Consider the following 14,721-nt stretch of genomic DNA (forward strand, 5'->3'; position numbering starts at 1 on the left):
TGTCGGGGGTTTAAATGGAGAGAAAATGTTTTGAGAAACGATGTACAAATGCGCTTTACACAATTGATGTGTGTATGGATTGGGATAACAGTTGGGATAATGTTTAAAAAAATTATTTTTGTTGCTACTTCATAACTGTAACTTTGCTACTGTTAGGAATTGGGTGACCCCTGTGAAAGGGTCATTTGACCCCCAAAGGGGTCACGACCTGCAGTTGAGAACCACTTATTTAGTAGAATCAAAGTAAGTTTAATGTTTGAGAAGTGCTGCAATTTGAACATCTAGGAAAGAGCAGATGGGATGCTTGATACAAATCAGCATGCATTCACCATGACCAAGTTACGCCAACCCACATTTCAGATAGATGCAGTAGATATAGTGCTGTCTTGGGTCTGAAAAGCATATGACAAAGTGCCTCATTACATGTCCACATGGATATATAGACAAATGCAAATGAGGTCAAGTGTATTTATAGTTTATTGATCATCTATCAAAGGATGTTCATCACTTCTCCCTTTGTGCCAATACTTCTGTCCTGTGTGAGTCTTGTCGTTAGTGTAATGCCTGACACAGAGGGGATACTCGGAACGCCGGTGATAGCTGGGTCTATCTTTAATGGTTTGGATGAATGTAGGAGATTTATGATGGATAAGACATAGGAGGGTTGTGATTCTTAGCCATGCCCAAGCTGAATTTTTAAAAAGACACAAAAGGCTGTCTTTTTAATTCTAACCCCAAATTGGAGAGGAGAGGAGCTAATATAGATAATACAATTTAAATTCAAAATAGTAATGTGGGTGAGAGTTCTGACTCTAAAACAAAGCCTATAATGTGGGCACAGACTCAGAGCAGATTTAAAACACTGCCTTTTTTTTTTGTCTTAAAAATATAATGTGAGCAAATGTAGGATGATACTGTCACGCTCTATCCTCTTGCAAGTTCTTCAGTTAGAAGGATGCTCACATTGCTCTTGAGCCATGAGTAAAATTAGCCAAGCAAAAGATTTTCAAAATCCAAAACTCACTGCCGACTCACAGTAACCCCTTTGGACAGAGTAGAACTGCCCCTGTGGGTTTCCAAAGCTGTAACTCTTTACAGGAGCAGAAATCCTCTTCTTTCTTCCTCAAAATAGCTCATGGTTTCAAACTGCTGACCTTGTGGTTAGTAGCCCAGTGTATAACCCACTACTCCACCAGGGCTCCTCTCTAAAGGTTATGTAAGTGCTGCCAAAGTAGTGGCCGCGATTAGGGTTCTTATTACTGTCAGAGCTATCTCAGATTCTGTTCTCCTGGAGGGAAACGGAACCAAATCCACTGCAGGAGATTCTGTTCCAACTCATGGCAACCCTATAGAGTGCAGTAGAGCTGCCCCACAGGAATCTGAGACCTCACAGCTGTAGGGGGCAGACTGCCACACCTTTCGCCCACAGAGCTGCTGGTGGGCCCCTCTGCTAGCAGCCAAGTGCTTAACTGATGCGTCACCCAGCCCAAACCATCAAAGTGATTCAGATGCAGAGTGACCATGTGGGCCAGAATAAAGCTGCTCCCCGGGGCTTCTGAGACGGCAGATCGTTACAAGACTAGACAACCTCATTTACCGTGGAGTAACTTGTTCACGTGAACTCCTGTCCTTGAGGTTTGGAGTCCAGTGCATGCCTTGCAGTGCCACCAGGACCCCTTCCATGAGGAAAGCAGCCATTTATGGTCAACTTCTGATAGGAGCCCTGGTGGCGTAGTGGCTACTCGTTGGGCTGCTAACCATCTAGGCATCCTTTCAAAACCACCAACAGCTGCTCCTCTGGAGGAAGAAGGAGCTTTCTACTCCCCTAAAGAGCTAACGTCTCGGGACTCAGAAGGCCCGCTCTAGCCTGTCCTGCAGGGTCTCTGTACTCAGAAGGCCCGCTCTAGCCTGTCCTGCAGGGTCTCGGGACTCAGAAGGCCCGCTCTAGCCTGTCCTGCAGGGTCTCTGTGGGTTGGAGGCAACTCGATGACAGTGAATTTGGAGTTTGAGTTTTACAATAGCAAAGGAATCACCTGCCATCACTTATGCTTGTCAGAGTCAGAGGCAGGTAGAGGGTGGGAAGCTTTCTGATACGCTGACTAGATACTGGAACTGATTCACATTCAAGTGGAGAATCTAAGGCAATTGGTTGGGAGAACGTATTTGGCTTTCCCTAGTTGGTTTTTAGTTAGAAGTTTTGGCCAGAGATAGGGAAACTGGTAGTCATTGCCACCTGCCGACTTGTACACTGATTGCTGGGGAGATTGTGTGTGGCTTCAGGGGACTGGGTACAACTTTGGGCGAGAATTCTATAGCCATCTATACCACTTGTACAGAGGTATGTCTCAGTGATAGCACTGGTTGCTTCCCGCCACCAGAAAGTTCAAGTCACATGAAGTTTTGGTTTCTCAGAATATAGAAAACTTCTTTTGACACTATATTTCAATCTTTACATTATGAAGAATTATGAAAACGTTTAAAACACTGTGAGAATGGCCAAAACATGACACACTGACGTTGGAACGAGCACAAGCTGCAGCACAAATGTCAACAACAAGCTTGCTGGATGCAGGGTTGACACAAGCCTGGTTAGTGAAGAATGTAACGTGTGCATTGTGATAAAATGACGTGCAATACCACAGGGTCTACCTGTGTTTAGTTTATCGTTTATAACCGCCCTACTTATAATTCAGATTTTCCTGGCATCGAAGGCATCTTTGACTATTTTAAAATTAACTGGTGTGTTAGGCAGGGTTCTCTAGAGAAACAAAACCAGGACACATGGTTATATATATAGATAGATAGATAGATAGATAGATAGATAGATAGATAGATAGATAGATAGATAGATAGATAGATAAATAGATAGATAGATAGATAGATTTATACAGCAAGAAGGAATATAACAGCTAATTAGCCCAGTACAACCTCTGCACAGCAGTACAGAGGGCTCAGTTCAAATCACTTTCATGGAGCAGTTAATATTCTGGAAGTCCTTCAACTCAAGTGGGCTGCAGGGAGTCCAAAGTCAAGGAAGCAGACAGTGGGAGTCCTTCCTCAGACAAGGCAGGCAGAGTCTGGCCAAAGGCAGCAGACAGCAGGTGGGTCAGCAACAGTCAGTAGCTTGAATGCTTAGCAAAACAAGCACTATGTGGTCTTGAATTCAAGCACAGCAACAGGATCCACCAGCCTCAAGCTCAAGCAATGTACGCACCAACAGCGTGGCAAAGGAGGTCTCGAAGGAAGCTCAACCTCTAGCAACAGGGTCCACGGATTGGCTTGGCCCACTGGTAGTGGAGCGCCCAGGTTGAGGCAGAGAACTAGCTCAGGCAGCAGCCTGCTGGTGATCACCAGGGAGCAAGAGAGAGCTTTGGGATGCCGGCCATCTTCATTGATCTTGGTCGCCCTCCAATCAAGCTGTGACCTGATCAAAGTCTGCCCACATGTTCCAATTGGCCTAGTTGGCACAATAAGCCTATCTATCACAGCTGGCCTGCCTGGAGGTTATTTTTGCACATATGTCCATGTCTGACCATGGTGGGATTTTCCAGCCTAACTACTGCCTGGTGTTAACTGTGTCTTTTGAGCCCCCATCTGTTTTCTTTGACTTGTTTCAGCCATCCCAGCTCTCCTGGCTCCGTGTCAATAGCCCCATGTCTAACTCTTGTCTTAGGCCGATGTTTCTGGTTCAGAAAAAGTTTTTTATTGTTAAATTAATTCTTTATTTTTAAGGGCATTCTAGAGCATCTAAAGAAGCGTCTTAGCCTTTGAGCTTTATGAAGACAAACAAATAATAACCATATCATAAAAAGCTAACCTGGAAAGTTTCTGATGAATAAAATTGTTCCCTAAGCAGGTGGTGGTTTATATCTCTGATGAATCGAGCTTTAGAACATATTCATACAAAGAATTACTGAAAGAGATTAATCTGTTAAACCTGAGAAATGATTTACTGATTTAGAAGCTATAAACCAGTTCTTAAATTTTGAGTCACAAGACTGTTTGGAATTTCCAGTATTCAAATAGGGTATGCAGCAACAACAAAACCCCTCAGGAAACAAACTCACTGTCATCTAGTCGATCCTGATTCATAGCTGCCTTATTGGACAGGCAGAACTACCCTGTGGGTTTCTGAGGCTGTAAATTTTTGCAGGAGCAGAAAGCCCCAGTTTTCTCCCATGGAGCAACTGGGTAGGCTCAAACTGGTGACCTTGTGGTCACTAGATTACCAGGGATTTTAAATAGGATCTATTATCTATTAATTCCATTGCAATATAGTAAAGGTGGTATTGTCAAATATTATATTTTAAAGTGCTATTGAGCCTGACAGATGACAATCACTAGTTAAAAAGTGATGCTCTTATAAACAAATAGATTCTGTAGGATCTCAATATGTACAGCCTTGTACACAGCTACAGATCACACTACAGGCACCTCTCTACCCTACATGGCTTGTAGCATCTTTTCTGGTTATAGGGGGTAATCATAGTTAGCAAAGCCGTTTATTATCACTTGTTTCAAGGCTCTTGTTTTAATTTATAACAAAATTATTGTAGGCACTGGATGCATCTTGGCTTCTAAATTAAGGTTGCTGTTGTTTATTCTTTCTAAATAGATAATTTTCGTTGTCCAGGCATATTTTAGGGTTTAAAATTTTGAATGCCATAGAAATTTACAAAATAGAGAATGAGATGTATAGTTCAAATTTCTGCAAAACACCATCCCCAGCCCCTGCAGGAGATTGGTCCTTTGCCGCTGCCCTTCAGAGTCACCTTTATTTTCACAGCACTTTTCTGGCTGGTGCCAGCTTATTGTGCAGAGCCATCTGCAAACCAGCTCCAGCAAGTCCTTACGTAGTCGTTTGCATCAGAAACTTCCTCATAGGCATGCATTGAGATGGTTGAAGCCGTTTGAAAGGGCTCAGAAAGCTTGGAGAAAGCGCCACTTTCTGTAAAACTTTCAAGACTTGCTTCCCCCACGTCCACAGACCATGTCCAAGGTGAAGTGCTGCTGAGTATCCCTAACTTTACAGATGATGGATTCGATAACGTCTATTTTGTGACAAGTGGTTGAGTTTACATGATTACCTGGTAAACCCTGGTTAGTATTCATTGCCTTCTAAGACTCAGTCATATTTCAGGAGCTAGTTGTCAAAGAAGAATAGTTAATTGTTGGAAAGAACATGACTGTTCCAAAGAACTAGAGTTCTCCTCTTTCTCTTTAATGTCACCTACCCTAAACAGTATCCTAATCTGCTGAACACCGTAGAATATTGGATCTGCTGGGTCATAAGGACAAGTTATTAACTACTTGTTTGATATTGTGGGCCAACTGGAAAGTCTCCTCTTTCCAGTTGGGGAAAAAAAGGAAAACGACCTGGAAGGTTTTGGGGTCGTTGAGTAAATGTATCAGAACATCACATTCAAATGTGCCATAAATGTAAACCAACCATTTAGCTTTCTTTTTTTCCCCCTTTTCTCCCTGCCATTGGATTGATTGGAACTCCTAGTTGGACCATATAGATATGGATTTCTGAGACTGCAAATCATTCTGGGAGTAGAAAGCCTCACCTTTCTCCCTCAGAGGTGCTGGTGGTTCTGAACTGCTGGCCTTGTGGTCAGTAGCCCCACATGGAACCCGCTTTCCACCAAAAGCACCACCAAAGCATTCTTCTTTAAACAAAACCAGTCACCGCCATCAAGTTAATGCTGACTCACGGCAACCCAGGTTAGAACTGGCCCTGTGAGTGTCTAAGGCTGGAAGTGGTTTATCGGAGTAGAAAGTCATGTCTTTCTCCCATGGAGCAGCTGGTGGTTTAGAACTGTGGACCTTTTGGATTGCAGTCCAATGGGTAACTGCTCTGCCACGTTGTTAGTGGTGTCAGAAACTCAAATCCATTGCTCTTGAGTTGATGCTGACGCTTAGCAACCCCATGCAGGGTTCTGAGGCGTCCTTGCCTCCAGCGTATTCTGGCAGCACTCCTTCCAAGACAGATTTTTGTTCTGGTAGTTATGGTACTTTCAGTATTTTTCACCAACACCATAATCATATGCATCAATTCTTCCCTGTTCTTTCTTATTTATTGTCCAACTCTCACATGCCTAGGAGACGTTTGAAACTACCATGCCTTGGGTCAGGCACACCTTAGACCTCCATTGGCTATGACTGTAGGTGTTGGGCTGCTATCTGCAAGCAGAGATTCCAACCCAGTAGCCACTCCAGTAGAGGAAAACAAGGCTGTCTGCTTCCATAAAGGGTTACAGCCTTAGAAACCTGATATCGAGTGGCCTACGAGTCAGAATCGACTTGATGGTGGTGGGTTGGTTTTATTTATAGTGTAGGTCACAACAGTCAGAATCAGCTCAATGCAACAGGTCTGTTTATTATAAGCATTGTATTTTGCACTTAATGTCCATTACATCATACTTTGGAGCCTTAGATTGGTAGGTGAAATTATCCAATTTTCAGATGAAGAAGGCAAATCTGTGAGAGTTCAAGATTCTTTACCAAAATAGTATGACTAGAAAGTAGGGGAACTAGGAATTGAGTCCAACTAGGAATTTTATCCTATAATTCTAGCTCTTAGCTACATTGTCGTGCAATGTTTATTGATTTGAAAGGTTCCCTCACCTCTATGCCAAATAGCGTGCCTTATAAAAACTCTTTCCAACCCAAGATTCTTTTGGAAATGAATTTACTAATCCATTTTACTTGGCTATTTTTCTTAGTGCTCTGATTCTGCTTTTCCTATGAAACAATATGTTTATAAATAATAATATTCCTTAATTTTAGGGAATTTCATTATATTTGACTGTGTGGAGAAATTAGTATTTCTCTAGGTTAGGGTTTCATATGGGGAGCACTGATGGTGTATTAGTTATGTGTTTGGCTTTGACCCACATGGTCGGCAGTTCAAAACCACCAGCAGCTCCGCAGGAGAAAGACTGGACTTTCTACTCCTGTAATAGTTACAGTCTCAGAAACCCACAGGGGTTTGCTATGAGTCAGTATTGACTCAATGTCAGTAAGTGAGAGTCAGGGTTCTAAGTTAAAAATCTTAGAATTTTGAATAATTTTCAGATAGGAAAAATTTAAGTTTTTCAAAGACATAAATGATTAAAATAAGAGGATACTTAATTAAATGAATACCCCCACTTTAATCTAGTTTACTCTCTACATTTTTATTAATTTTACTAAAACACAACACTCATAATACTCCCATATCGCCTCCATTTGTATGGTATCAAGTCTGAGTCTCTTACCCTTTCACCAATGACACTGTTCTGGCTTTTCAGCTGCATCTTCATATACCACCATTGTAATTGCTCATTAACATGCTTGCTCTCTGTTTTCTCTGTTCCTCTTTTTAATAGCACATCACTGCCCCCAGGACCTTCTCCTATCTCCTTAAAGCCAGCCTGTATCAAAATCCAGCTTAACTTATACTTTACACATAGTTTACTTTGAACCTCCTTCTTTAGAACACTAGAATTTATAGTTAATGTTACTAAGCAGTTAATTGTTCTTTGATATTCTTCTAATTATAATCTACTTGATTATTTCTATAAATAAAATTGTTTCTACAGCACTCCTAAAACATACTATATAGTAATAACTTCAGAAATTGTTGCTTTTGTCCTATATCATGAAGAAATAAAGATGTCTTCTCATTTAATCTAGTTTTATGTAATAAATCATTTATTGCCTCCTTTTTCCTGAGAGCTAGCATTCATCATTACCTTGCTCTTTTTCATCCCAGAAAAGGTTCAGTGTGATTTACTAATTTCAAAAATTGAAATTCAGCTGTATTTTTCAAAGCTATTGTAATAATATTGGAAATAATTGGTAAAGCTGAATCTTAGACTCGTGACTTTGGATGCAGATGACGCAAGGAAGAAAAGCCCCTAATTTAATCTTAGTCTTTTATTCTTCTCTACTTGTGGATTTAATGAGTTTGGGTAATGCTCTAGCATCATCCTAAGAAGGTTTTTAAAAATTTGATAGAAGAGTGACATAGAATAAAATATAATAAAGTCACAAAATATAGTCATATAACTTGTATATTTGTTGGTGCTCATTATTAATGGCTGAGTCATCTTGAATATAGAGGTACACTGTCAGCTATTTTCCTATGGAAGGAAATTATGCTTACTGCTAATCTTGTGAAATATATTTTCCTGTCTATTTCCAAGTGGGTGATGTACTCTTTTTCTAAAAAAGAAGAACCCCAGTTTAGCATATGGGTTTTAGATACCGTAGCATATCATATAAAAAACCTTTAGCCCAGGAAATATTTCATTACCTCTCAAAATTGGTGTAAATTATAAAAAATATTATCAAATCACAACTTTACTTTGAAGCAACAACCTTTGAACAGCCTCCACATTTCTCATATGTATGTTAAGACCCAGAACCATTACTCTCTAGGCCCTGTGGGAACTGGCCCAGCCCTTCTTTCAGTTCACGGGCACGGGGAATCCTTTTTCATCTCTGTGACTGCGTGTGTCGTTTCCTCTGTAAGGTGATAGCTGATTCTCTCCTTCCCCTTACATTTTGTCCATCTTGTTGCTTTGGCTCCTTTTCCGTCTTTGTTTCGGTGTTCCCTGTTCAGAGACCCTTCATGGAGTCTCTGAAATCATGTCCCTCAGCTAACATCTGTTTTCTTCTTAGAGCCACTCTGTGTGTTTCGGTTGTGCTTGTCAACCTGATGCCCTGTGCTCCCTGTCCATTTCTGCTTTCTGATCAGTCTTAGGCAGCACAAGTGTCCGGCTGGCACCGTGTGGATGCTGCTCCCGAGGCAGGCTCAGAGAACACATTCTGTCCCGGGTTCTGAATGCCTCCTCAAGGCTCAGAATTCCAGTGATGCCACTTTCTAAGGAAGTGTAACACCACCCTAAAGGAGGCTGTAGGAAGCTTTTTTTCCCTGATTCCACCACATCTTTGATACCAAGCATATGGGCTAAGTTCTTGACTTTAAAAATACTTTTTCTAAGTTAATCTAAGCAAGAGCTAGACAGGAGTATGGTTTTTCCTTAAAGAAAAAAAGGTCCAAGGTGATATTTCTAAAAGTTAAATTGTAATAACTCAAAAAACCAAAAAACCATAGAGTCAATTCTGACTCATAGCGAACCTGTAGGACAGGGTAGACTTGCTGCTGTGAGTTTCCAAGACTGTAACTCTTTATAGAAAGCCCCATCCTCCTCCCCAGGAGCAGCTGGTGGTTCCGATTAGCAGCCCAATGCATAACCACGGTACCTTCAGGACTCTTCAGTCACTTCAATGTGCCTTTCTTTACATTTGTGCAAACTAAAAAATTGAAATACATTGACAAAGACAGGAGAGAGTATTCCGCGATTTTATCACAAATAACGTGGCTGTCTGTTGTGTCTGGTTGCAGGCAATATGAAACTGTGGTTCCACTGGAAGACTCTATTGTGACCGAGGTCACAGCTACACTCCAAGAATGGTCCAGTCTGTGGAAACAACTGTACGTGGTAAGTAGGGTGACGAGCTTACTGGGTCATTAAAGTTTCATGGTCTCAAGTGACCTATTCCAGCCAAATCTACACTTAAAGTTTCTAAATATGTGTACTTATCAAAGGTATATTTCTAATATTAACTGAAAAATGAAAGCCCGAGTTTGGTCTAACTAAAGAAAATACACTGTTCGTGTGTTTGCAGCTTCCCCACCGTCCCTCAGTCACTACAGTGTAAGTTCTTTGACATCCAAGACCTTCACTGCCCTCCTTATTGCTGTCTTCCCAGATACTTTTGCTAAATATATATTCACCGATGAATAAACAAACTTGTGAATGACTTAATGTTGTCTCTCTTGAACTTGATGGTGAGGAAAGATGCTTGTCATTAAGAATAGTGGAGACCCAAAGCCCATTAGTAGGCCACTGGAGATCCCTTTGCAGAGGGGCCTCGGGGAGGAGACGAGCCAGTCAGGGTGTGATCTAGCAATGGATGAGAAATACAACTTTCCTCTAGTTCGTAAATGCTTCCTCCCTGCCCCCACTATCATGATCCAAATTCTACCTTGCAAGTCTGGCTAGACCAGAGCATGTACACTGGTACAGATAGGAACTGGAAACACAGGGAATCCAGGGCAGATGATACCTTCAGGACCAGTGGTGTGAGTGGCAATACTGGGAGGGTAGAGGGAGAGTGGGTTGGAAAGAGGGAACCGATTACAAGGAACTATATGTGACCTCCTCCCTGGGGGACGGACAACAGAAAAATGGGTGAAGGGAGACGTCGGACAGGGCAAGATATGACAAAATAATAATTTATAAATTAATCAATGGCTTGTGAGGGAGGAGGGACCGGGGAGGGAGGGGAAAAATGAGGACCTAATGTCGGGGGCCTAAGTGGAGAGGAAAAGTTTTGAGAATGAGGGCAATGAATGTACAAATGTGCTTTACACAATTGATGTGTGTATGGATTGTGATAAGAGTTGTATGAGCCCCTAATAAAATGATTAATAAAGAAAAGAATATGGCCTTTTGCTAGAACAACAATTAGTAGAAAGCTTCATAAAAAACACTCTTGTCAGGGAACTTAGTAGAGTGCAAAAAGGCACAGAAATAATTCTAATGTGTGGACTAAAAACAAGTGTCAGGATTTTAGTTCCAAACAAGAAGGAGTGAGCTTATTCCCGTTTACTCTCCACCAACCACAACGAGTCCTGGAAAAAATACACAATCACCTACCAGAAAACTCTGAAAGATGCAGGCAAGGAGATGGAATGACTCGTGACCTTGAGACTTAGGGACTGACCTATAGGATGAGTTCCTTGGAGTTTTTTCTTTCCTTCCATGTATCCTGGCCTGGATGCTCTCCTGAAACCTGAAAATACCAATGAGTTCAGAGGAACAATAGCCCCAAGAACGTGGCCCAACAGGACAGAAATCTTTTAGCGGTGATGTTCTCTTCTTTAGGTGAACACCACAATGAGTCGGCACTACATCAGTGGAGTTCACGGCGAGAGCTCTGTCTTTTATCCCTTCATTCCTCAGTCACAAAGAGGTGTCACTCTCAAGTGGAGCCTGTAACTGGTACTCTGACCACCACTGGAAGATGGCACCACTTTCCAACCGAATCTGTAGATAAGAGTGTTTTTTTATAACCACCCAACATTAACAAGGCAAATATCCTTACCACAAAGAGTTCTGTGGGCAAAACTTTGCCTTCCACTAATTACTTCAACAAATGACCCGGGACTCTTCCAGCTATGATTCTGACGGCCTTCTCCTGCCTTCATGAGCCATTGCCCCTCCCAAATAAACTTGTGGATAAAACAGTATCTTCTAAATCTAGCAAGGGCTTCTCATTTTAAGACCTTTTCAGAGGAGCTGGCGGGGTTCTCTCATCTAGCTAACATACAAGTCGGGAAAACCAGAAAAGTATTGCAGAGGTTTGATAAATTAAATGGACTTGTGAAGCACACCTATGAAATGAGCCTGGGAATAAATCAGAAAGGCTGACCACCTGCTAAAGTATTTAAATTCGACCACAGTCTCATAGTATGAGAGGGGCTTCCAAAAAATTCATGAAAACATTGAATGAAAAGATAATGGAATTTTCCCATGAGTTTTGGAAGCCCTTTCATATAGTACGTAAATGATTCAAGCTAGAACTCCAAATCACTTACCGTATGAAAATTCAGTAAAGTCTCAACTTTAATAAGAAAAGGCAATCAACAGTTGCCGGCACTGAAATATGACATGGATGTTGGGATGATCATAGATTTGAAACGACTGTTGTAAAAATGTTCCATCGAGTATTCACAAATACTCATGGAATGAAAGAGACATCGAAAATCTCAACCAAGAAGTATAAGACATAGAATCAAATGAAAACTTTAGAATTGGAAAATATAGTAACTAAAATTTTAAAAATCACTGGCTGGGTTCATTAGAATGGAAATGACAAAGCATTAGTGAACTTGAATATAGATCAACAGAGATTATCCAGTCTGAATAATAAAAACAAATTGATGAAAGTCAGCTCACCTCATGGAAGCAGTATTCAAGAGATCAGATGATAGACTGTATTGGGTAAATCTGCTGCACAAGTCCTCATTAAATATTGCAGAGCAGAGACATTTCTTTGGGAACTAAGGCAAGCCTGATCCAAGCCATGGTATTTTCAGTGACCTAATCTGCACATGAAAGTTAGAAATTGAATAAAGAAGACAAGAAAAAAATCAACACATTTGATTATGGTGCTGGCAAAGAATATTGAAAATACCATGGACCGCGGGAAGAATGAACAAGTCTGTCTGGGAAGAAGAAAAGTCAGAACGCTCCTTAGAAGCCGCGACGGTGAGACTTTGTCTTGTTTACCTTGGGCATGTTATCAGGAGAGACTCGTCCCCGGAAAAGGGCATCCTGCTTGGTAAAGTAGGACAGTGGAAAGAAGACCCCCTCTGATGAGATGGACTGACACAGTGGCTGCAGCAGCGGGTTCAAACGTTACAATTGTGTGGATGGATGGTGCAGAACTGGGCAGTCTTTGTTCTGCTCTACACAACGTTGCCGTGAGGTGGAACTCGCTCAGCGACACCTGACAACAGCAACGTAGCTGCAGTAATGATGACAAGTGGCATTGCTGGAGGACTGGACACATCGATTGATGGACTAGATCCACACAATACAGGCAACTGTTCTTTGACAAAGGGGCAAAAGCAGTTCACTGGGTTGAAAATATTTTTAACAAATCGTGTTGGAACAGCTGAAAATAAAATGAAAACGACCTGAATATCACTCTATAATATAAAAAATTAAAATAGACCCCATATCTAAATGTGAAATTTAAAACTATAGACATTTTAGAAGAAATAGAGGAGAAGATACTTAAAAGAGTTAGGTGAAGAGTTCTTAGACATGGCCATCTGGGAAAATCGATAGAAGAAAAAGTTAAAAATTACAAGTGACTGGCTATATTGAAAAGAGTACTATTGCAAATAGTCATTTTTATACCATCTTCCTGAAGTTTGAAAATGCTATTGTACTTTTAAATTCTCCTTTTGATGAATAGAATTATGTTGCCTTCCTTTTGTTATTTTAACAACTGCAGCATTTCTGGTTGATCCTTAATAACCTACTGATAATGGCAAGTAGCAAAAGATGAGTACTCTATTATGCATGGATGAAATCAGAAATGTAGCCAGTTAGATCCAGAACACAAAATATAGACATTTTTCTGTTGAGTTACATTAAAAAGCTAACTGTAAGCAAATATTTCTAGTGTATTAAGGAAAACTTAAATGGGTGGAATGCCCCAAACTGATCAGGTAGGCACAGTTTAAACAGACAAATTTAGTGTACGACGTGATTTGAATGAATAGAAGCAACCTCTGAAGTAATCATTCTATTGAGAAAGAAGAAAAATCTCTTCTATTACTACTATCAGAGGATGAAACAGTCGTTCCTTTGTTATTCCTACTTCATCCTAGATGCCCCCCTTCTTGTCCTGCCTCACTCTGCGAGCGGGCACTTAGTTGCCTGGCCATCCTCTGAGGAGGAGTGCATTTTAGCACCAGGATCAGTCCAGATGACAGTTTCTAAAGTATAATTCATCTGGTTTAGAAAACAAGAGGGAAACTGCATAAATAAAAGACAAACGGTAAACTGAAAAACAAATCTCAACAAATATGTAACTCCCCGCTCCTACTATCATGATATGAATTCTACCTTGCAAGTCTGGCTAGACCAGAGGATGTACACTGGTACAGATAGGAACTGGAAATACAGGGAACCCAGGGTGGATGATTCCTACAGGACCAGTGGTGAGAGTGGCGATACTGGGAGGGTAGAGGGAGAGTGGGTTGGAAAGAGGGAACCGATTACAAGGAACTATATGTGACCTCCTCCCTGGGGGACGGACAACAGAAAAATGGGTGAAGGGAGACGTCGGACAGGGCAAGATATGACAAAATAACAATTTATAAATCATCAAGGGCTCATGAGGGAGGGGGGAGCGGGGAGGGAGGGGAAAAATGAGGACCTAATGCCCCGCGGGGGCTTAAGTGGAGAGGAAATGTTTTGAGAATGATGAGGGCAATGAATGTACAAATGCACTTTACACAATTGATGTATGTATGGATTGTGACAAGAGTTGTATGAGCCCCTAATAAAATGATTAAAAAAATATGTAACTATGAAGATGCAGGTTGAGTTAGTTCATTGTGCCAGCCTGGCCGGTAATCACATGTGGGGCTAATTGAAAGGCAGAGGGATAAATGGGTGGTGAGCCTCGCCTTTCGAGTTCTCAGGTCTCTTGCTTTGTGATGGTCGTACCAGGATGCAGCTGCCTTAGCAGTTCCCTGCTTCAGCTTGCAAGATTGACTTCCTACAAGACATCCCCAAGGAGAAGCCACATGGACCTATCCCGATGCAGCCCTGGGTGGTGGAGCAACCGTGTGGAGACCCCTGCTAGTGCTGAGATGCTTGTTCGTTCACTGACTCAGCTTTCCTCCTGCAGTCGGCATCACTGCCTCTGTTATGTGAGGTGGAGGACTTTGTGGACTGGTGTTGGGTTAATGGGTTAATGTTGAGCTTGAGGGCTCGGGCAGCATTGGGTTGGGATGTCTTCATGATGCACACTTTCTTTACATAAAACTCTTATACATGAGTTGCTGTGGATTTGTTTCTCTAAAGTACCTAGACTAATACACAAGTCTTCTTACACAAGGAGTGCCTAAAAATGAGTCAG

At 41.5% G+C, this 14,721-nt stretch overlaps 1 protein-coding gene across 1 annotated transcript in view; it reads left to right on the top strand.

Moving 5' to 3' along the window:
• The window catches only part of DOCK3 (dedicator of cytokinesis 3), a 340,151-nt gene that overhangs the window by 72,088 nt on the left and 253,342 nt on the right, over positions 1–14,721 (top strand). Inside the window, exon 4 of the mRNA XM_045297414.1 lies at positions 9,398–9,494. Coding sequence (XP_045153349.1) covers positions 9,398–9,494 — 97 coding nt within the window. The remainder of the gene's footprint in view (positions 1–9,397; positions 9,495–14,721) is intronic.

This window comes from Echinops telfairi, unplaced genomic scaffold (assembly GCF_000313985.2).
Source record: "Echinops telfairi isolate 266 unplaced genomic scaffold, ASM31398v2 ScPeMD7_7420;HRSCAF=8458, whole genome shotgun sequence".
Classification (NCBI taxonomy): domain Eukaryota; kingdom Metazoa; phylum Chordata; class Mammalia; order Afrosoricida; family Tenrecidae; genus Echinops; species Echinops telfairi.